At 38.1% G+C, this 23861-nt stretch overlaps 1 protein-coding gene and 1 long non-coding RNA gene across 35 annotated transcripts in view; both read right to left on the bottom strand.

Moving 5' to 3' along the window:
* Window positions 1–23861, bottom strand: part of KMT2C (lysine methyltransferase 2C) — a 271671-nt gene that overhangs the window by 118504 nt on the left and 129306 nt on the right. For all 34 annotated transcript variants that reach the window (XM_082693396.1, XM_082693371.1, XM_082693402.1 and 31 more), the window contains one exon: window positions 2750–2912. In XM_082693396.1, the coding sequence (XP_082549522.1) occupies window positions 2750–2912 (163 nt within the window). The remainder of the gene's footprint in view (window positions 1–2749; window positions 2913–23861) is intronic.
* On the bottom strand, window positions 9054–15246 carry LOC309845444. The gene is made up of 2 exons (XR_014301301.1): window positions 12473–15246; window positions 9054–12261 (listed from the first exon to the last, which is right to left on the bottom strand). It is a non-coding gene; the product is annotated as an uncharacterized lncRNA (long non-coding RNA).

Below are 23861 nucleotides of genomic sequence, written 5' to 3'. Positions count from 1 at the left end.
GTGCTCTAGTCCTTGCTCGCTCGGATGCTGTCTCTTCTCCCTACCTAGGAGACACTATATTCCAGGCACAGTGAGGAGCTGTCCTTTCACAATCCTGCCAGGCCCATTCCTCAAGACCTGCAGAGCAGTTGTTCACTCGTTCTGAAATGTTCTTCCCTCTCATCTTGTGTGGAGGGCTCCTTGCCATCTGGCTTTCCCTGAGAGGGAAAAGGCTGTTCAGTGAGTGCGTGTGGCTATGTGTCCGGGCTGGCAGCTGGTGTACGATCCCTAGACAAGGTCAGTGCATACCACAGCGTCATGAAAATACTGGTGAAACAGGACCAGCACTGACCTATGACAACGCACCCAAAATTGTTTTCTGATGGAAGTCTTGGCCCGCTCATAGGTTCTCTCCTTGCTGGGGTTTCTAATGAGGTCCATTTTCCTCTTCAACTTTCATAAAAAGAGGTCAATCCAACTCTGAGTCCCGCTATCAAGCATATTGTTCTAGGCTTAGCCAGCAGCATGAAATATTATGTTCAATGTATACAGATACACTGAGTCTTAGAGAAAAGAGCTGGAATAGCTACCACTTTGTAAAGCAATTCATATATACAAAGTCAAACGCTCCATGGTTTCCATTAATTATTATTTAACCCTCATAGTAACACTGGTGTTTAAGCCCCAATTTTTAAAAATAATAAGTACCTTGTGCTATGACACAATTAGGACAGCTAAAAATACTTATGATTTTAGAAGACTATTGCATAATCTTGTAAATTACTACAATACATTCTACCTACAATATTCTCTACACCCTTCGATTAAGACAGATGGTCAGAAACTGTGCTTAGAGACTGCACTGGTTAAGATCCTCAAGGAATAGAATTTACTTAACTGGGCTTTGCATATAAGAAACTGCCCTGTGGGATCTGTTTTGCTACACTGTATAATGTACATACAGTCCGACTATCAAGTCGAATCTTTCGACGTGACTATGAATCAGGTCATTGTTCATATTCCCTTCTTTGTGTTGATTGCTGGAGAGCTCTGGAGCCAAAAACTTATTTTCCAAAATGCCAGTGTCACTTTTATCTTCATACTTAATACTATCCTTATTTTCCCATGACCAAATTTCCTTGTGTATTTATAGTTTAATCCTGCTATTCCCATATTTCATGAGTCTCCATGAATCTATTTTGGAACACAGCCCAGTGCCAAGAGCTTCCGTGGATCTCTGAGCTGTGTGGCCGCACGAGCTCTCACTGTACGGATGGGGAGTGAGCAGCGCGTTTCCCGCGGTCCTTACACTTCATTACTTTACACGATGTTTATTACGGTCTCTAACATTAAATGACGTGTGCCCTATTCGAACACGGTCTGCAGTAGAAAGAAGGATGGCCGTTAACGGACAAAACATCCAATGTTAGAAATGGGATCACAGAAAACTTTGTATGTTGTTTACTGAGGTCTGAAGTATGACTAAGTACAAAACACTAAACAAAACTCAGATTCGTAAACACAAATACAGTTGTTTTGTTTGATACCACCCAGAATATAATCAACTCTGATGACTGACATCGCAGTTGGTGCACCTGTGTGAAGTCATTCACTACCTGAGGCCTTAAATGACTTGTGACAGCTGCTGTGCATCAGTGTTTTTTCTCCCAGATTTAAGTATGTGATCACAAACATATTTTAAACTTTAAATCCCTTATTCGCCCAAATACAATCTGACATTTTAGTTTGCCCTACCTATGATTTCTGTCTGTGAAAGTGATTAAGGATATGATTATACATGTAAACAAAAATAATTTTAACTGAAGATGAAATTATGATACTGAGATTATACAATCTAACTGTACTTGAGGCTATTTAAGTTTAAGTCTGAGGTAGCTATATTTATGTTTCACAGAGCTGGAAAGGATTTTTTTAAAAAAAGTTTTCATCAATATTGCTAAGACTCAGACAAAAGCTAACACTAATGTAACTAACAGGTTACACCAAAAAAGACTGAATAAAACATCACAGAGATTTCACAATGAGTCTGGAAATTCAATTTACGGGGGGGGGAATCCCAAAGCGTACGTGCTCATTGCAAATCCATATACTAAGAAAAAGGCAAGATCTCTGTTTAACAATAGAGATGGGAAAGAGTTATAATTTTCTGTACAACAAATTTCAAACATTTAAATATTTTCACATAATTATAAAACAGTGTTTGGAAAAGAAAGGAAAAAAGCACAACTAAGGATTATAGGTAACCAAGATAGATAAATCAAGAAGAAACATTAACAGAGACTTCTATTATGACTATCAGGGTTATACAATTACCATGAATTTCAAAAAGTGTTTGCTGATCCTATTAATGTACATCCTGAAATAACACTTGAGTGAATCATCATCTAATTCTTTTTTGTGTAGAAGACATTGAATACCATTTGACTTTTTAAATGACTTTACAGTACGTATTAAAATACTTTACATTCAGTATTTCTTTCTATAGTGGTTTAGGAAAAATTTTAGTAAGAATGTAAAACATGCAAACTATCTTTGAAGTTTTGAGGAAATACCTTTGGTATTTAACTTCGATGATACTGGTGATAACAGACTCCCCCAAGGACCTCTGGCAAAGACCCCTTAGATTACCAAGGTTATATAATACTACCTTTTAATACAAGCAAAATAATATTTAGGGAAACTACAACATTAGTCATTTGAAATAAGTACACTGATAAATGTTTAAAAAGTAGATCTACAGTAAACTTACATCTCTCAGGAGCTTGGTCAATGTGCTCTGGACACAGAAGGAAGAAGTTCCGAAAGTCCTGAAAGGTTCCGGCTCCCGCAGCACAAGGATAATGGTACGTCTGGGTGCATTTCTCTTCACAGCATTTGATAGTGGCTCCAAGGTGCTTACAAAATGCACATCGCTGAAAGGGGGCAAACGGGAAAGAAATTTCTTTTTAAAACCTGGAAAAGGAGCGCTCAAATGTGGAGCTAGGAAGGTATTAAAAAAAAAAAAAAAGTCTTCTGTATGCTACTAGCAGAACAATTTAAACCTCCATAATACTGAATAAAGGATCCATTAAAAATGATAAAATCTCAAGTACTCAGCTGAGTGCTTGATATAACACGGGTCCATCCATTCAAGTTCAGAAAGTGAGCATTTCACTTTTTTTTCTACTGACTTTTGTCAAAAACAAGTAAAAATGTTTTAAACAAATAATATGATCGAAAAGGCAGGTGTCTAGTTGTGGGGTATTTCAACACTTTTTTTTTTTTAAAGATTTTATTTATTTATTTGTCAGAGAGCGAGCGAGAGCAAGCATAGGCAGACAGAGTGGAAGGCAGAGTCAGAGGGAGAAGCAGGCTCCCTGCGGAGCAAGGAGCCTGATGTGGGACTCGATCCCAGGACACTGGGATCATGACCTGAGCTGAAGGCAGCTGCTTAACCAACTGAGCCACCCAGGCGTCCCATTTCAACACATTTTAAATCCCACCAAAAACTAATAAAATGTATCTCTACTATTTATGAAACCTCTTACTGTTTTCACCCTACCTAAATATCAGTATGAAATAAAACACGCAATCATAGAGTAAGTTAGTAAGGGACAATAATAGGATTCCAGTATGCCTACAGATTACACACATCCCTGTAACAATTAGTTTCAAGTTTCTTAATAAAAACTGGGAATGGAAAGAAATGTTAAATCCTCAGAGTATCTCCTTTCCCTATTTCAACCTGCCTCTATTCTCTTGCTCGTGGTAAAAGCAGAAAAAAGCAGCGCCACACAACCACAGGGGAAGTGCATGGCAACTAAGGTGTAAAGAGTCAGTACAACTGCCTACAATGCGACATGCATATAATCAGCTCTCCCCAAGAATGATTCATACGCTCTCCTTCAAGCTCTGGGTATTGTTTTCTTTGTGGGTCTTTTGCTGGGTAGCCCACATCGTACAGTATAAACTCTCTCTTCTGCAGATGCGGAGCTGTCTACCTTGTATAGGCTTCCGTTTGAGCATTCATGCCATTGCATGAGAATTATTTACTTGTCTTTTCATCCCAGTCCTGGATCCTTGAGGAGAAGCACATATTTTGCTATCTTTGTATCTGCAGCACTGTGAATGCTGCTTGGCACAGAAGCCCTAATAAACAGGTGTTCATATTTATATGTACTAAATGGACTTCACTGTTCATACTCTCTCACTGTTAAGTGTGGTTCATGAAAGCAGAATCGAAACACCGGAAGCCAAATGGAACAATTTGTGATAAAACCGGCCCTCCTGAAAGAAAGTCGCTAACATTACCAAGAAGACCTTTTTTTAAAGATTTTATTCATTTATTAGAAGAGAGACAGAGAGAGTATGCATGGGTGGAGGGGGTTGCACAGAGAAGAAGAGGGAAAAGAAGCAGCAGACTCCCCATTGAGCAGAGAGCTGATGTGGAACTCAGTCCCAGGACCCTGATATCATGACCTGAGCCAGAGTCGGATGCTTAACGGACTGAGCCACTGAGGCCCTCCAAGAAGATCTTCACATGCTAACATACTTTTTCTGTATTCTGCTAGTCTATCAGAGAATACAACAGTTTTTAAATTAAAATTCATTCCAGCATTTTACGTAAGAGGCCATCAAATTCTTCCTTGTAACCATCAGTCCATGGCACTGAACCAATTTAAGAAAGTTTGATATTGCGTGATGAGTCTTCTACACATTTCCAGAACTGTCAACAGACCACTGCAGCTTCTAGGTGACTTATGAACACTAGTTATACCTATTGCATTTCTGTTGTCTATGATGTCCACAAGTCTGAAGACTTAATAAACATTTCCCTTCTCTTTCTGTGCTTACAGGTGCTATATCATTAAAAAGACAAAAGAAAAGGAAGCAAGCCTTAATAAAGTATAATAACCAGCTTTCTCCAAATTTATTTTATGTTATGATCTCTCAGGGTCTCTAAATATGTTTAGTATATTGACACGACAGAATAAACAACATGTATAACATCAAAGTAGTCTGAGTATCCTTGAGTCATTCTGGAAAGACCAAGAAAATGCTGAGGGAGGAAGGAGCACTTATATGTCCAACTGATGGCTAAAAAGGTTTTATATTAACTCATTAGCATAACAAAATAATTTCCGCTAAACTGTTAAAATCTCCATTTTTTTAGCATATGGCAAATTGTACAGGCTTTTGCACTAAAAATAATTTTGGCAAATAAAATATAATGACTTTTATTTAAATGCATAATAAGGAAACAAAATAATTTAAATTGATCCTTTTCCCAATGTCTGTATCATTTTAGAAACATCAACATGTTCTCTTAATCACATTTGCAATGGAAAATATTATCTGACATTAGCTACACTACTATGAGAAGTCCTGGAATGTATCCAACATACTAATTTACAATAACATATAAAGATACAGGGAATAAAGGAAAGGAAATAAAATACTAACTCATTTAAGTGAACGTTTCAAGCCCATCTGTTATAATTACAGAGCTAATGAAAGATATTTGGCATTCAAAGAAAATATATACTTTATATATAGGCTAGAATAGATCTTTCTGAACCAAATAAAAGCATTTGTAAAATTGTTGAAATTATGAAAGAATAAATTTCCACAGGGAGCTTCTTGAACATCAGCATTCTTGCACAACACCTATTAGATATGAAACAAATTATAAACTAAGCAACAATTACAAAGCTAATTAACATTTAGGGAGAGGGGGGTAACATAAACAGCTTTTAAACGGTTCACCAACTAAACAATTTATTTGAATCAGTATTTAAAACTCCTAAATAGCTTTTTATTTTTCTACTTTTTTGAATTATTATAAAAAGAAAAAGAGGAGAGGTAGAGGGAAAAAAAGAAAAGTGTTATAGCATCTTTTGACAATTGTCCAAGAGCACATCCGAGAAAGAACTGTCAGAGTGCGCACTGCCAACTACTATTAAGAATTAGTTTGAGGAACTTCCAAAACTTTTGTTTCACTAGACTAAAATAAGGGAGACTCTCTCAAAATAAATCTGCAATACAAAACGAAACAGAATCAACAAAATTTCAGAGATTAAGGTTAAAGATGAGTTATGAAATAGTAACAAAAAGCTTGATATTCCTAAGTTTGTCCAATTAATTATGAAGTATTTATTCTGTATCAACTATGGCAATGGGCTAAGGGCTCTAAGTCAAATATTATTATAGGTTTTCCGTATACTTTTTAGCCTTTCCCAAACTTTTCTTTATCAGTTAGCTGGTATTCTCCCAGAATGCAGAATAAAGAATAAGGACAGAAAGTAAGAAAAACAAGTAAAATTGACATGGAAAACTGATCTACAAAATTCAGTGTCTCTTTAAGCAAGAGTACCAGAAGGAGAGAAAATAGAAGGATTATAACCAGAGAAATTATTCTTTTTTTTTTTTTTTTTAAGATTTTACTTATTTATTTGACAGATCACAAGTAGGCAGAGAGGCAGGTGGCGGTGGGGGGGAAGCAGGCTCCCTGCCAAGCAGAGAGCCTGATGTAGGGCTCAATCCCAGGACCCTGAGATGATGACCTGCGCTAAAGGCAGAGGCTTAAACCCCTAAGCCACACAGGTGCCCCCAGAGAAATTATTCTTTTTTTTTTTAATTATTAGCATATAATGTATTATTAGCCCCAGGGGTACAGGTCTGTGAATCACCAGGTTTACACACTTCACAGCACGCACCATAGCACATACCTTCCCCGATGTCCATAACCCAACCACTCTCTCCCCAGAGAAAATATTCTTAAAAAGTTGTGAAAATATCGGGGCACCTGGGTGGCTCAGTGGGTTAAAGCCTCTGCCTTCGGCTCGGGTCATGGTCCTGGGGTCCTGGGATCGAGCCCCGCGTCAGGCTCTCTGCTCAGCGGGGAGCCTGCTTCCTCCTCTCTGCCTGCCTACCTCTCTGCCTGCTTGTGATCTCTCTCTCTGTCAAATAAATAAATAAAATCTTAAAAAAAAGTTATGAAAATATCTATTAAGAGCTAACATGCACTAACGATAATTTCATTGAACAGGTGGGGTAGCCAGGAAGAGTATTTCTCTCTTTTACTGATCTCTGTATCACTACAAAAACACCTACTCTTAATATCTGCCATATTATCTCCCTAATGGGAAAACACCCACTTCAGATTAAAATGTCTCACACCTAGAAACACTGGCAAAATTTTAAGGTAGCGAACAAAAGGAAAAATTCCAGTAGCCTCATGAAAGAGAAAACAGGCCAGCTACAAAGAAAGGAGAATCATCATTCCTTCTCATTAGCAATATCCAATGCAAAAACCAAAAAAAGCTGTATCTTCCAAGGTCAACAAAAAAACTGTTGAATTTTTTAATTCAACAATTTTTGAATTGTTGACTAAGTTTACATTCAAGTCCATGGATATTAAACATAAATGGGCTAAATTCCCTATTTAAAAAAACAGTAACTTTCAAAATGTGCAAAACATACTTTGTACATGTACACACATACACACACACTACCTATATATACACAGCCATTTTAATTATAAGCATAAATAATCACAAACAAATAAAATGTACGTGCACATGTATGTATGTTTTATGTATATGTACATGTATGTCCATGAGGCACAGTGACACAGCAAATTCAAAAATAAAAGCAGAAGGGAAAAGCACAAACAAATGCTATCAAAAAGAAAGCAGCTATGGCAAAGAAAATTGGATCCAAACCAAAAAGCAGTAAATAGGGCAAAGAAAAAGTTCATATTAAAAAAAAGTTTTATGTTAAGAACTCCAACAGACCAAGAAACGGTCACTGAAGTTTACATACCTAGTATGAATTTCCTTGATATATAAAAGTAAAATTGAGTAGAAATATGTACATGAATAAATCAGACCTTAATACATCTTTCAGAAACCAAGACATAAATAGATATAAAATAAAGAATTTAATTAACAATGATCAAGTTGATTCAAACCTACACATAGATACACAGATTTCCATCATTCAACACCAGAGAATATATATCCTATAAAATGTACATAGAATTCTTTTTCTTTTTTAGAACTATTTTTTTTAAGATTTTTTATTTATTTATTTGACAGAGAGAGATGACAAGCAGGCAGAGAGGCAGGCAGGGAGAGGGGAGGAAGCAGGCTCCCCGCTGAGCAGAGAGCCTGATGCGGGGCTCGATCCCAGGACCCTGGGATCATGACCTGAGCCGAAGGCAGCGGCTTAACCCACTGAGCCACCCAGGCGCCCCTAGAACTATTTTTAATTCACTATACATATTACCATAAAAAAGTCCACAAATTCAAAAAATCAAGTATTTTCTAGGCCATATTCTAAAAAGCAGATTTCCTAAACCTAATTTCCTAAACCTAATACATTAACAATTATGAATTTATAATATAAACTCAATATCTATCCACCAGAAAAATTGAAAAATCGCATCTAAGGCAGATTTCTTTTAAATCAAAAGAAAAAACATTTATTATTTTTGAAATGATTGAATAAGAAACATGTCAAAAATCTTTGAGATGTGGCAAATTTGGTTATGAAAAAAATACAGCTTGAAAAATGCAAAACTCAAGACCAAAAGATAAAAATAAATGAAGCTAGATTTAAAAACTGAAGCAAGTAAGAACCAATATATACTGCATGAGATGAGACATCTCAGGAAGTAAACCCACCCTAATACTGTGTTTAGGAAGATGTTATTCATAAGATTCAGGTGTTAAAGTCTATCAAAAGAGTCAGTGTTTGCGTTAGAAAAAATATGCTTAAAATAAAACTGACTGAAATAAAACTCAATCTACTGAAACATCTTATATATAAATCGGCTTAAAATCATTAATATCTTGATGAGTGATTTGCTGCTGCCATTCTGGCCCAGTTAATTATTCTGGTTTGTCCACTAACAAACATCCATTTCTGACTGAAACATCTGCTAAAAAACAATAATAATAACATTAAATAACATTACGAAATCAAAATGGGCAGTGCTATGAATGAGATTTTTTCCTCCTGCCAGTAACTTCCCTTTCTGACACATCTTCCTCACTGCTGTCACAATGGTCTTTTTTTCTTTTTTACAATTTTTTTAATTTTTATTTTTTTTCTTATGTTAGTCACCATACAGTACCTTGTTACTTTTTGATGTAGTGTTCCATGACTCGTTTGCGTATAACACCCAGTGCTCCGTGCAATCTGTGCCCTCCTTAATACCCATCACCAGGCCAACCCATCCCACAACCCCCCTCCCCTCTGAAATCCTCAGTTTGTTTCCTGGAGTCCAGAGTCTCTCAGGATTCAACTGCCCCTCTGATTCCCTCCTTTCATTTTCCCCTTCCTTTTCCCAATGTTCTCTACACTATTTCTTATGTTCCTCATATAAGTGAAACCATATGATAATTGTCCTTCTCTGACTGACGTTATTTCACTTAGCATAATCCCCCCTCCAGTTCCATCCACGTCAATGCAAATGATGGGTAGTCATCCTTTCTGATGGCTGAGTAATATTCCATTGTATATATGGACCACATCTTCTTTATCCACATCGTCTGCTGAAGGACATCTCAGCTCCTTCCACAGTATGATGATTGTGGACATTGCTGCTAGAACATTGGGGTGCATCTTCCCCTTCTTCTCACTACATCTATATCTTTGGGGTAAATACCCAGTAGTGTACCTGCTGGGTAATAGGGTAGCTCTATTTTTAACTTTTTGAGGAACCTCCACAATGTTTTCCAAAGTGGCTGCAACAGCCTGCATTTCCATGAACAGTGTAAGAGGGTTCCCCTTTCTCTATATCCTCTCCAACATTTGTTGTTTCCTGCCTTGTTAATTTTTGCCATTCCAACTACTATAAGGTGGTATCTCAATGTGGTTTTGATTTGAATTTCCCTGATGGCTAATGATGTTGAACATTTTTCCAGGTGTCTGTTAGCCATTTATATGTCTTCTTTGGACAAGTGTCTGTTCATGTCTTCTGCCCATTTTTTGACTTGATTATCTCTTTTTGGGGTGTTGAGTTTGAGAAGTTTTTGTAGATCTTGGATACCAGCCCTTTATCTATAGGGTCATTTGCAAACATCTTCTCCCATTCCTCGGGCTGCCTCTAAGTTTTGTTGACTGTTTCCTTTGCTATATAGAAGCTTTTTATCTTGATGAAATCCCAAAAGTTCATTTTTGCTTTTGTTTCCCTTGCCTTTGGACACATGTCTTGAAAAAAGTTGCTGTGGCCAATTACTAGAACATATACAGTAATTCACTAATGTGGCAGGATACAAAATCAATGCAGAGAAATCAGCTGCTTTTCTGTACACTAACAATGTAACTGTAGAAAGAGAAACTAGGGAATTGATTCCATTTGCAATAGCACCAAAAACCATAAGATAACCTTGGAATAAACCAAGGATCTATACTCTAGAAACTACAGGACACTCATGAAAGAAATTGAAGAAGACACAAAAAGATGGGAAAACATTTCATGCTCATGGATTCGAAGAATAAACATTGTGAAAATGTCTCTGCTGCCTAGAGCAATCTACACATCCAGTGCAATCCCTTTCAAAATACCACAAACATTTTTCAAAGAGCTGGAACAAACAATCCTAAAATTTGTATGGAACCAGAAAAGACCCTGAATTGCCAAGGAAATGGTGAAAAAGAAAAACAAAGCTGGGGGCATCACATTGCCTGACTTCAAGCTCTATTACATAGCTGTGATCACCAAGACAACATGGTACCTGCACAAAGAGGCACACAGACCAATGGAACAGAACAGAGAGACCAGATATGGACCCTCAACTCTACGGTCAACTAATTTTTGACAAAGTAGGAAAAAATAGCCAATGGAAAAAAGTCTCTTCAATAAACAGTGCTGGGAAAATTGGACAGCTATGTATAGAAGAATGAAACTCGACCACTCTCTTACACCATACACAAAGATAAACTCTAAATGGATGAAAAGACCTCAATGTGAGGCAGGAATCCACCAAAATCCTCGAGAACATAGGCAGTAACCTCTTCGACACAGTGGTCTTTCTAAGGGAGTCCCGGATACCTCTGGATCAGGTCCAGCCTCCTCAATATGGCACTGTGGTAGGCAGACTCCTAAAACGCCTGCACTCCCCACTTTTACCCCCTAATATGTCCCACCCCTAATCCAGAGACTCGTAAAAATATATATATGTATGATGAAATATCATGCTAGTGATTATACTATATCACATGGCAAATGTACTTTTGCAATGTGATTAAGGCTGCTATTCACCTGATGCTGGATTAATCAAGGGAGAGATCAGTCTATTCAAACTGCACAATTCCTTTAAAAGCACAAAGTTTTCTCCAGCTGGTAGGAGAAAGGAAAGTCAGAGAAATTCAAAGCAAGGGAAGTATTCAGTACATCATCACTAAAGACAAAAGGAGCCCCACGCAAGGTCCAGGAGTCACCTCTAGGAGCTGACAGCAACCTCAAGTAAGGTTGGCCAACTGGCAAACGGCAAATAAGAAGATGGTGCCCTCAGTATTACAACTGCACAGAATGGAATTCTACCCTCACCTAAATGGGCTCAGAAGAGGATTCTTCCCCAGGGCCTTTGGACATCTTTAAGATCCTGAACACAGAGCACAGCTGAGCCTGCCCAAACCTCTGACCTACAGAAGTTGATCTCATAAATGGGGCTGCTTTAAGCCAATAAATCTGTGGTAACTTCTTATACAGCAATAGCTCACACTTAGCACATTTCACATGGTGGTTTGTTCTCTGCTAAATCACTATTCATATTTTTAAGAAAATTTTTCTATTATACTTACATTACACAGTATCTTCTTTACTCAAAACTATTAAGTAAATAGGGTAAATATTTTAAACTCCATCTTGTAATGAAGCAGCAAAACCCAAGAGAAACTCTCCTAACACAAGCATTTCTGAGTCCAGCTTTCTGAGTACACAAATGTGCCCTCTATCTATTGGGTCAAGGAAATAGTAAATTCTCTAGTTGATGACAAAGTACATAAATCAGAAATCTTCAACAAATAACCATACTAGCTACAAGCTTTAACATAACCATAAATAATAAAGATTAATAAATCTGACTATATAAAACTTTTAAACTTTATACAGTGAAAAACCGTACATATCTCAGAGAAAATCAAATGACAAAAAAATTTTTTAAATAACCTGCAATTTGAATTACAAATGTCTAGTATCCTGAATATATAAAAGCAAAGCGTATATATTATAAAAATGAGTAGAACTTAAAAATAGACAAGGAGGGACGCCTGGGTGGCTCAGTTGGTTAAGCAGCTGCCTTCGGCTCAGGTCATGATCCCGGCATCCTGGGATCGAGTCCCATATCGGGCTCCTTGCTCGGCAGGGAGCCTGCTTCTCCCTCTGCCTCTGCCTGCCATTCTGTCTGCCTGTGCTTGCTCTCTCTCCCCTCTCTCTCTGATAAATAAATAAAATCTTAAAAAAAAAAATAGACAAGGACACTTTGTAGAAGCATATAATGTAGGAAGCACGTAACATGGGCCAGTGAAGCACATTTAATATGCAGGATTTAGTGAACACTATTTCCCAGCAGCCAGGCCAAACACCTTACAAGCACGACCTTATTCCAGTCTAACAAACCACCATTTGGGGTGGATACCATTACTGTTCACTTTACTAATGAGGCACAGAGAGATCGAATTCCTTGCTCACCCGTACAAAGCCAGGAAGTGAAAGAGGAATTGAACTAGAGGAGTTCATAATTAGTTCAATATGGGTAATTAATGCAAATTCCATTAACACACTGAATAGTTTATTTCACTTAGATCCTCACTCTCACTTAGGTTAGAAACTAAGAAGATAGCCAGTTTGGGATTTGAATTTCATAAAATATTAATCCTCACTGACTACCGAAAGAAATACATTAGAATGTTCATAAAACACAATTCATAATACTTTCAAACTGAAAAGCCCCAATGTCCAACAGTAAAATGGATAAATGACAGTATTCTGACAACAGAACACTGTGATCAGTGAGAATGAATGAATGACAATGACAATGAGCCATTTGGAGAATTTCACCAACATAATGGCATGTGGAAAAAGAGAACAGTACTTACTGTATAAGTCCAATACATAAAAGTACATAAGGTACAAAAACAGACAAGACTAATTTATGATGTGATGTCAACACTTGCCTCTAGGGAGTTAAAAGCAGTGACCGAAAGGAACAGAAACCCTGGGGTGCTACTCCTGAGCTAATCACAGTTTATGTGCATTGATCTTACTTAGGGGTGTTCATAGAAATGTACATCTATAATAAATACATTTTGTGTGTATGTATCATACTTCAATAAGAAGTTTTTTTAGGATATTAGAGAATTTTAGGTGAAAACTAAATTTGTAAGGGATAATACCTGTTCTTTTATTTCTCACATGAAGCTCTATGCAAATATTACTATTCTACCTCATGTGTTTTCATTCGATAAGTTAAAATTTCTTATTCTTCTTCAGTAACTTGTAGTATATTAAGATACTAGCTGTGCTAATAATATGAATAGATGCCCTGTAAATCTAATTCTAAGATATTTGTCCTTAGGCCCCCCCACCCAAAAAAAAGAAAAAAAAAAAAAAGGAAGGAAGGAAGGAAGAAAGGATACACACAACCACCTCATTAATCATCTATTATTTGGTTATACGAAGAGCACAAAACGAAGTACTATATGTTATCAATCACTTTGTAACAATGACTGCTTGAAAACAAGGATATTTGAAAACCAAAATATTTTAATTTAAACATGTTTGTTTAACATGATACTAGGGTTAGTAAGCCAACACTGTATATTACAGAAAAGAGTTTAAAACTTCTAAAAAAATTTAAAAGTTTTTATATTAGTATAGGCAAATATAAACATAATGATTACAGTTAATTGGATACATTTAAATCACATCTTTTAAAAACATAAGAACAGCTATTTTTGCATGCTCTTTGGTCCAAATTTTGATGTCAATTAGTAGATTTAGCCCACATTTATCTTTTCGTAAGATGTATTTATTTGAGAGAGAAAGAGGGTGCACTTACAGGGGAGGGGTTGAGAGAAAACTCAGGAAGACTCCGCGCTGAGCACGAAGTCCAGTGCGGGGCTCAATCCCAGGACCTCAGTCAGCTGACATCATGACCTGAGCCACAATCAGGAGTCCGCCACTCAACCGACTGAGCAACCCAGGTGCCAGGAGCCCAAATTTAGAACCTTCACAAGAAGGATGCCCATCTTCAAAAAAGATTCCAACGGTAGTATAAGAATGTCTATTCTTGGGGCACCTGGGTGGGTCAGTGGGTTAAAGCCTCTGCCTTCGGCTCAGGTCATGATCCCAGGGTCCTGGGATCGAGCCCCATATCGGGCTCTTTGCTCCGTGGGGAGCCTGCTTCCTCCTCTCTCTCTCTCTGCCTGCTTCTCTGTCTACTTGTGATCTTGTCTGTTAAATAAATAAATAAATGATTTTCAAAAAGAGAGAGAATGTCTATTCTTACAAACAGTACACTAATAGAATTAGGTCATCCAGATAGAAATTATATTTATAAAAAACTAGTAAATATATCCACACAGTCATTACAAGTGAACCAGATTCTGGATGAATAAAACTTTCATACCTCACTTTGGAGAGGAAACTCTGTTTCCCACCTGTCTCATGGAGAAGTGGTAGAATAGTCTTCTATTACTGTCCACTAACAATATGCTACTCAGTAAGTTAAGTAAGCACATTAGCAAACATTATTATCACATAAGAAATGGCAGTAAAAATCTTAACATAAACTGAAATGCTTATAGTAGCCGAATTATATTTATATAATCATAGCAAATAACTCAAATATGTTGTATGCCACTTGTGGGCTCAAAGGATGATGGCTAAAAGCAATGAAAATATTAAATCTCATTACTGATCTACTAGCTTTGGGTGTTTATCTGGATTTATTTACTTTTTAATGTTTTTTTTTAATTTTTATTATTTTTTAAAGAGAGAGAGAGAACAAGCAGGGGAACAGCAGAGGAAGAGAAAAAGTAGACACCCCACCCCCGACTGAGCAGGGAGCCGGACACAGGACGTATCCCAAGATCCCCGGAACATGACCTGAGCAGACGGCAGATGCTTAACCAACTGAGCCACCCAGGCACCTCTCTTAATTTTTAGAAATCTCTAAGCCCAACCCATGACCCCGAGATCAAGAGTCACATGCTGCTCCAACTGAGTCAGCCAGGCCCCCATCTGAATTTCTTTTAAATTGATGCACAAAATAAACAATAATTACGCTCTTTCTCTTAATAACTTTTTCAATTAGAGGAAAAATTATTTAGAAGAAAAGATACAATTATAGATTGGATGGGCAATAAAAATTAAAAAAAAAAAAGAACTACTGAATTCAATTGAAAAATATCAGTATGAACTCATGATTTTGAAAAATATCTTTTATATGATTTATTTTTGACCAGAAGTCAAGATAATTCAGGGGAACAAGTCTTTTTTTTTTTTCCCTTAAGATTTTATTTATTCATTTGACAGAGAGAGACAGAGAGAGAGGGAACACAAGCAGGGAGAGTGGGAGAGGGAGAAGCAGGCCTCCCGCTGAGCCGGGAGCCCGATGCGAGGCTCGATCCCAGGTCCCTGCCCCAGCAACAGACTTCTAGAATGATGCTGGAACTGAATATCCACATGGAAAACAAAGAACCTTGCGCCTTTCATCTTGTATTCTCCCACCATACACGTAATTTATAAAGTGAATAGACAGGGGTGCCTGAGTGGCTCAGTCTGTGTGTGTATCCTTTCGGCTCAGGTCATGATCCCAGGGTCCTGGGATAGAGCCCCTCATTGGGCTCCCTGCTCAGCAGAAAGCCTGCTTTCTCCCTCTCCCACTCCCCCTGCTTGTGTTCCCTCTCTCGCTGTGTCTCTATCAAATAAATAAATAAAATCTTTAAAATAGATAAATAAATAAATAATCTTAAGGTAGCCTTGGAATATGCAATAATACTTTCATATAAGACATACCAAGCATAATCCTTAAAACATTTGAAAATTGACAAGTGACATACTTCATCAAAATTAAACCCTCTGCTTATCGAAAAGCACTAAAGAAGAAAGCAAGATGCAAACTAGGCAAAAAAAATACTTAAAAAATACATTCTGAAAAATGATTTCTATGTAGAACATTTTAAAAACTCTTAATAGGGCGCCTGGGTGGCTCAGTGGGTTAAGCCGCTGCCTTCAGCTCAGGTCATGATCTCAGAGTCCTGGGATCGAGTCCCGCATCGGGCTCTCTGCTCAGCAGAGAGCCTGCTTCCCTCTCTCTCTCTCTGCCTGCCTCTCCATCTACTTGTGATTTCTCTCTGTCAAATAAATAAATAAAATCTTTAAAAAATGAAATAAAATAAAAAAATAAAAACTCTTAATAGTAATGAAAGACAAATCAATTGGGAAAAGGGGGGGGTAGCCCTAAAAGATTTGAGCAGATGACTCACAGAAGATATAAAATGGCCAGCAAGTACATAAAGATGTTCAATTTCATCAGGAAATACAAAACCAAACCCACAATGAAATATTAAACACCAACCAGAATAGCTGAAATTTCCGAACACTGGCAATAACCAGTCCTAGAGAAATGGAGAGCGAAGAGAACTCTCTCACATCTTACCCGTAGAAATGGAAAAGTAGGAAAACCCTTTTGAAGAAATTGTCAAACTGTCTTTCAAAGTTAGACACATACTTTCCAGGAAATCAGCAATTTCAGATCTAATTATTTCCACAAGAAACATGAAAATATGTGTCATGTTGCATAACTGTTCACAGCAGCTTTATAAACAATAGCCACACAGAGGAAGAAATCTTTCAGGTGGTGAACGGATGAACCTCAAAGGCCAGACTGAAAAGATTTCATCCCCTAGGATTCCATTTATATTTCAATCTAGAAAAGGATCAGATCAGTGACTGCCAGGAAATAGAGTGGTAGGAGAGGCAGACCCAAAAGGGTCATGAAAGGAAATTTGGGATGAAAGAAGTATTCTGTATCTTGATTATGATGATAGTTATATGCATGACTGTAATACTTCTCACAACATTCAGCTGTACCTTTCTTCTGAAGAGCTGACTTATATTGTATGAAAAATACACCTTAAAATTAAGAACAACTCTCATGCAGAAAAACAAAACAAAACAAAACAAAACTTCCAAATTTATTTATTGGGTAATGAATGGCAGACAGGCTAGTGTCAGAGTAACATTTTTGAAAATAAGATTTGTCAAATCTGAATAAAATATAAAGCCTAACTAGTGGAAGTCACTTGTGAATAACCAGAAGCCAGATGGACTGGAAGGACATTTGACCCTTTAAAGAAGACATCGCTGGCTAAGATTGGTGTTGAAACAAATGTTTAGCTATGGACATTTCCTCACATGCATGGAAAGGGGGAGACTGGGACCAGACCTCACACAAGCTTCAGTCGTTCTGATGTGAGAAGACAGATGAAGTTCTCAGGACTACGGAGACTGGCAACTGAGGGGAAACCTTGAAAGGAGGGAGCCACAGAGAAGGGAGCCCCCAGGTTAAACTCTCAAATTTTCCTTATACCCTTAACATGTACCTTCCCAGAAGGACTCTGAGCAGCTCAGGGAGAGCAACACCTTAACTGCTGAAAGAACCCAGCAGAGATTCCCGGTGCCGATGGCTGGGGTGACATGGATTGGAGTGTAAGTCCAGCCATCATAAAAGTCTCCCAGAACAAAATCTGCCATTGAACAGAATAAGGTAATAGAATCCAGAATCTATAGCCTATCACCTAAAATGTGCAGTATACAATAAAGATTCCTAGACATGTGAAAACCCAGAAATGAGAAAATGGGGCCCTTAAGGAAGAAAAAAAAATTCAAATAAAAAAGGACAAGACGCACAAAGACTTTAAAAAGCCATTATCAGAAACATGTTCAACAACATATAGAAAAAGCCGGCCATAACAAAGAGTAGCATAACAAAAGAAACATAAAAACTGCAAAGTGAAAACCTAACAAACTCTGCAACTATGAATTAAAATAATTTCAATAAAAATGTCAATGGATAGGTTTAACAAGGGATTGGACAGAACAGAAAAAATGGTCAGTGTTGTTGAAAATAAATGAATCATTTATCCATTGTGAGTAACTAAATTACTGAAAAAGAAATTAACAGAGCCTCAGTAACCTGTGGGACTACCAAACGGACGAACATGCATGTAATTGGAGTTGCAGAGGAGAGAGATGGGACAGGGAAAGAAAAAGAAATAAAGGTCAAACTTTTTACAAACTTGGTGAAAAAAATCAACTTACAGTTTTAAGAAGCTCTGCAAACCCCAAGCAGGAAGAATACAAAGAAAATCACACCTAGGCACATCACAGACTGCTGAAAACCAAAGATAAAAAGAAAATCCTGAAAGCACCCAGAGAATAGTCAAAACATGATACACACAGGGATAATGATACTGATGACCTGACTTCTCATCAGAAACGATGCGATGCGACAGGAAACAATGCAAGAGCCTCTTTTACATACTCAAAGAAGAACACATCGAGGCTCCGAGGCTCCGGTGGTTGAGCACCTGCCTCTGGCTCAGGTCATGATCCCAGAGTCCCGGGATGGAGCACCGCATAGGGCTCCCTGCTCAGCAGGGAGTCTGCTTCTCCCTCTGCCCTTCACCCCAGTCATACTTTCCTTCTCGCTCTTTCTCTCACTCACTCAAATAAATAAATAAATATTTTTTTAAAAGAAAACAAAATCAACCCAGAACTATATATTTAGGGGGAAAGTCTTCAAAACTGAATGCGGACTTCTACCTCCAGATACAATGAAGGACAGACGCACTTTTCCCTTTTTAACTCAATATACCTATAAACTTTGAACACAACATAGAAGACAAACACAAGAAGACCCTGAAAGGTAGAGAGAAGGTGGCATTCCAACCACAGCCTCAGGCACTGAAGAATAAAAAAGCATAAATTCCCTAGGTTTGCTTTCTGATTCGTATACAGCAGGGGTGCTAAAGCAGCCACAATCCAGGAACACTAACAGGCACACAACGAAAGAGCCCTAACCAAAAGAGCGGGGAGTGCAGGCTAGCAAGACAGAAACTGCTGGATGATAACCAGCCTCTTGAAGGCAAATCCCACACCCTCAGCAAAGGCCAAAGACCACCCAGACGCCCCCTCTCCCCTCCGCCCCGGACAGGGTGGTATCACAGAAGGCCACACTGAGAGCCAGGACGCTCATACCCACTGGACAGGAATAAGGCCTCCTTCCTCCACCACGTCGGTGGAGAGAAACTGGGAAGCCCGCAGCTGAACGCCCACACAGTGATCACAAGGTCCCCCTGCCCCCGGCCCCTCCCCACTGGGGAGTGACAGGGGACGCCTACTGGACAATCAGAACTCCCACTGCTGCCCAGCGCTAACATGGCCCCTCCACTCCTGCTGTAGTGTCCCCCGGGACCAGCTGAAAAGCCGGAGACTTCTAAGCCAGGGTGGTATAAGCAAAGCATAGAGGAGAGTCTAAACTGTCATTGTTGCGAAACAGCCACTAGAGGGTCCTCCCCAACCAGCAGCGGAGGCTGACTGACCACCGAACCCGAACTCCCACCCACCCAGTAGTGACGCGGCGCTGCCACCCCTTTTGGTTTTTACCCCAAAAGCCGTTTCAGATAAAATCGGCTTCAGATAAAGGGGGAGGGCAGTAAATAGTACACAGTCTCCTAACACAACACTGCGAATATCAAGGGTTCCACCAAAAGTAACTTGTCGCGCCATAATAACACAAACCATCTCAACAGAAATAAGAAAAGACAATCGGTAAAAGTGAACACATGTGTGAAGACATAGATGTTAGTTATTTGCCAAATACTTTATAAAGTATACGCTATAAAAATGCTTTACCGAGAAATTATGAATAAGCTTGATGCAAATTTTAAAAAAACACAGAGTTTCAGCCAAGAAACAAAATCTTGGCAAAGGTATGTAAGATATCATAAAGAAGAAAATGGCAACTTTAGAAGTGAAAAATATACCAACGAAAATACAGAACTGACTGAAACTTAACAGTGGAATGGAGAAATTAGCCAACTTGAATAAGTGTGAAAATGGACTGAGAATGGTTTAAAATGGTATCTTTACCATAAAGTAACTTTTTATTATGCATTTGGTCTACACCTGGACTTTCTACTCTGCTCCCGCAATCTACTTATGAATCTAAGGCCACGGCTGTAACTGTAGCTTTCTAATAGGTTTTCAACATCTGTAAGAGCTGCCACCCCTTCATTTTTCTTTATTTTAAGGATGTTTACAGCTATGTTTATTTTTTTTTCCTATTGAAATTTAAATCTCATTAGAATCACATTGCGTTTGGACATCAAGTTCGGGGATATATTGTGCTTTTGTTCTCTTTGCTCCCATCTTTCACTGTGGAAACGTATCACATAAAGTGTATTTTTATAATTGAAGGAATTATTAAGAGAGCATCTGGGGGCACCTGGGTGACTCAGTGGGTTAAGCAGCTGCCTTCGGCTCGGGTCACAACCCCAGCGTCCTGGGATCGAGTCCGCATTGGGCTCCTCGCTCGGCAGGGAGCCTGCTTCTCCCTCTGCCTCTGCCTGCCTGTGCTCGCTTTCTTGCTCTCCCTCTCTCTGACAAATAAATAAATAAAATCTTTAAAAAAGAGAGAGAGAGACAGAGAATCTGTGTGTCAACACACAGGACACCATCAGGAATCCTGTCAGTGGAATCATTCACGTCGTTACTCCAAAGCCCTCCTCATAGGTACAGACTATTGCAGGGTTTGTACTAACTAATCTTCTGTTTTCCTTTAGATGTCTTACTAGCTGCGTTATATTATCTCCAAACAGTATAACTGAGGCTTGCTTGTTTTGCACTGCATTTAACTATAAACGCACTGTAAGATTTTCTGTGACTTAGCTTCAACTCAGACAACCGTTTGATTCTTGTAGTTCTCAATCATACATCTTTGTTGCGAGACAGTATTCCTTTAGATGCATCTATCCTAATCTAAATACCAAGAAATTTACATTGCTTCCAATCGGCAGCTATTATTAAAACTTTTTTTTTAAATAAACCCTATACTTTCTCATACATGTACCCTGACACACTTGTGAGGACATTCTTCTGTGGAGGAGTTCCCAAAGAGCGGTCCACGGACCTGTGAGGTGAAGGGATCTCTGAGACCTTTCCAAGGGATCCACGAGGCCAAAGCTGTTCGGAATAAGACTCTATTTACATTTTTCATTGTGCTGATACCTGCATGTGGTGCAAAACAATGTGGGTAAAGTTCCTGGTGCCTTTTCGGTAGCCAAGGCAGAGGCACCAAGCAGTACTAGCCGTCATTGCATTCTCAACTTGCTCCACGAAGGCAGCAGAAATAAACAGCCCTCGCTCCATTTAAGAATATCACTGAGGAAGCACTATAATTACTACATTTCAAAATCTCAGTCCATAAGTACACATCCTTTAAATATTTGTGCAACAAAATGGGAAAGCATCAAGATCTGGTACTGCACCAAAGTATGAAGCTTTCTGGAAGAAAGGCACTTCTGTGGCCATCTGACTGGTAAGGTGAAAAAGCGTTTTTTGTGAAACCTAATTTTTACTGGAAGGAAAACCAACAAATGATGACAACTCAGGCTTACCTGAAAACCATTTCTACAAAAGTGGATACAGTGAGCCTATCACTCCAAGGAAAACAACTGAGACCATTACGGCCACTGCCAACATTTAACAAATGTGTATCTACTGCAGTGAGCTTGACTGCTTCCGACACTTAGACTTTTCTGATGAGATCAGGGTTATAATAACAAATGTGAATTTTGTTATTTATTAAAATGTGTCAATATTTAAAATATCTGGATCACTCAATGAACCAGTATTTTCCAAAATACCAATTAGTAATGTTATAAAAGCACACATGAGTAAAAGAACCGCTAAAACTGCAAGATAATGGATTATAATATTAAAAAGTAAAGAAATGTTCATTGATAAGGCTTCAGATTCCATTTTGGACTGTATCTTGAAAAAGCTATTTGTCAAGATTTTGTGCACTATTAACCAGAAATATTTATAATTATCTAAAGTGGCAATTAAATTAAGTTTCCTATTTCCTACTACGTATCTTTTTGTGGCTGGATTTTCTTCATGTATTTCAACCAAAATGGCATATTTCAACACAGAATGCAGAAGCAGATATGAGAAGTCCACTGTCTTCTATGTGGACACTGATGTTTCAAAATAAGAATATAAAGGTGTGCTGAGACCAAAAAGTTTGAGAACCTCACATCATAAAGGTTTATAAGTAAGAGGGAAACTTCTGTGTCTTCAGCTGAACTAGTTGTCCTACTGTTTCCCGAATGCCTACTGCAGTTTTCACACTCCCTCACCAGGAGAACGTCACAGTTCCCACTGATCCGAATCCAGGCTAACGCGGACTACACTCCGACTTCATTTGTAGGTCTGACAGGAACGTACGGCTATCACAGGCCAGTTTCACTTTGCATTTCATGACTATGAATGGAACTGTACACCTTTTCATATGCTTACCAGATATTTGGATTATATTTTTGTAAACAGCCTATTTAAATCATCCGCCTTTTTCTCTATGGGGTTGTCTGTTTTCTTACTATAGGTATTCTATGTATTCCAGAAACGACTCCATACTTGTTGCTTTATAGCCAGTGCTTTCTGCATCTAAAGACTTCCTTTGTAAACATAGTCTCCTTGTTATCTTTTCAAGACCTTATAATTTTATGTGGAAATGCAAAGAACAAAAAAAATAACTCAAGGACATTTTCCTATTATTGTTCCTTCTCTTGGTTTTCAGTGATTTGGTCTTATTTTCTAATATACCTGGCAATTCGACTTATCGTTGGAATTTTTTTTTAAACTACAGAGATACCTGGAGACACCTGAATGATGCTATTTTCAACCAGAGAGGATTTATTTTTTTCTTCAAACCAGCACTTAAGGCTAGAGAAGATCTCTTTAATTTAATCTGCACATGAGCTGATCTGAAGCTGGTTTTGTGAAGAGAGATTTTTTCCCCCCAGTTTTCCCTTATTCTAATAGTGTAGCTTAGGAATCAGTAAACTTTAAAGGGCCAGAGAGTAAGTATTTTAGGGACATCTTTGTGGAACAAGAGGCAAAATCAAGGATACTATGTGAGTACTTACCTACCAAGAGAGAAAATAAATCTTCACAAAAATTTTGTAACTACTGTTATTATTCAAAATATGGTAACAACTGGGAAGCCCGGATGGCTCAGTCAGATAAGCATCCAACTCTTTACTTTCAGCTTAGGCTGTGGTTGCGGGGTCACGGGATCAAACCATGTTGAGCTCCACACGTGACGCAGAGCCTGCTTGGGATTCTCTCTCTGACCCTCCCTCATTTACATACTCTCCAAACACACAACAAACAGATAAATAAAATCTTGTTTAAAAAATATGGAATATGTTAACAATTGAACATGGTTTTTTGGTTTTTTTGGGGGGGTAATATAGGCTGCTAATGAAAAGAATGGAATTTGGAAGGAGGGTAACATTTTACTTAACTGGAGTTCAAAGCTTCTCTTTTCTATCAAAACTGATAGTAAAATGTTCATCTATTCATTATGATATACAATGAAATTTTACATATCAATCTTTGAAAAAAATCTCTTTACACAGAGGTACTGCCAAATACTGTTATCAAGACAGAAGCATATAATTTTATCTGAACATACTCATCTTTGAAAAGCATTTATAAAATTTTATTAAAATCTTTTGATCTTTGCTTTTAGCATACCATTATATTGCAGAATAATCACTTTCAATTAAAGGAG

The sequence above is a fragment of the Mustela nivalis genome, assembly GCF_964662115.1.
Source record: "Mustela nivalis genome assembly, chromosome: 12".
Lineage (NCBI taxonomy): Eukaryota > Metazoa > Chordata > Mammalia > Carnivora > Mustelidae > Mustela > Mustela nivalis.
This window is presented reverse-complemented; position numbering and strand designations above follow the sequence as displayed.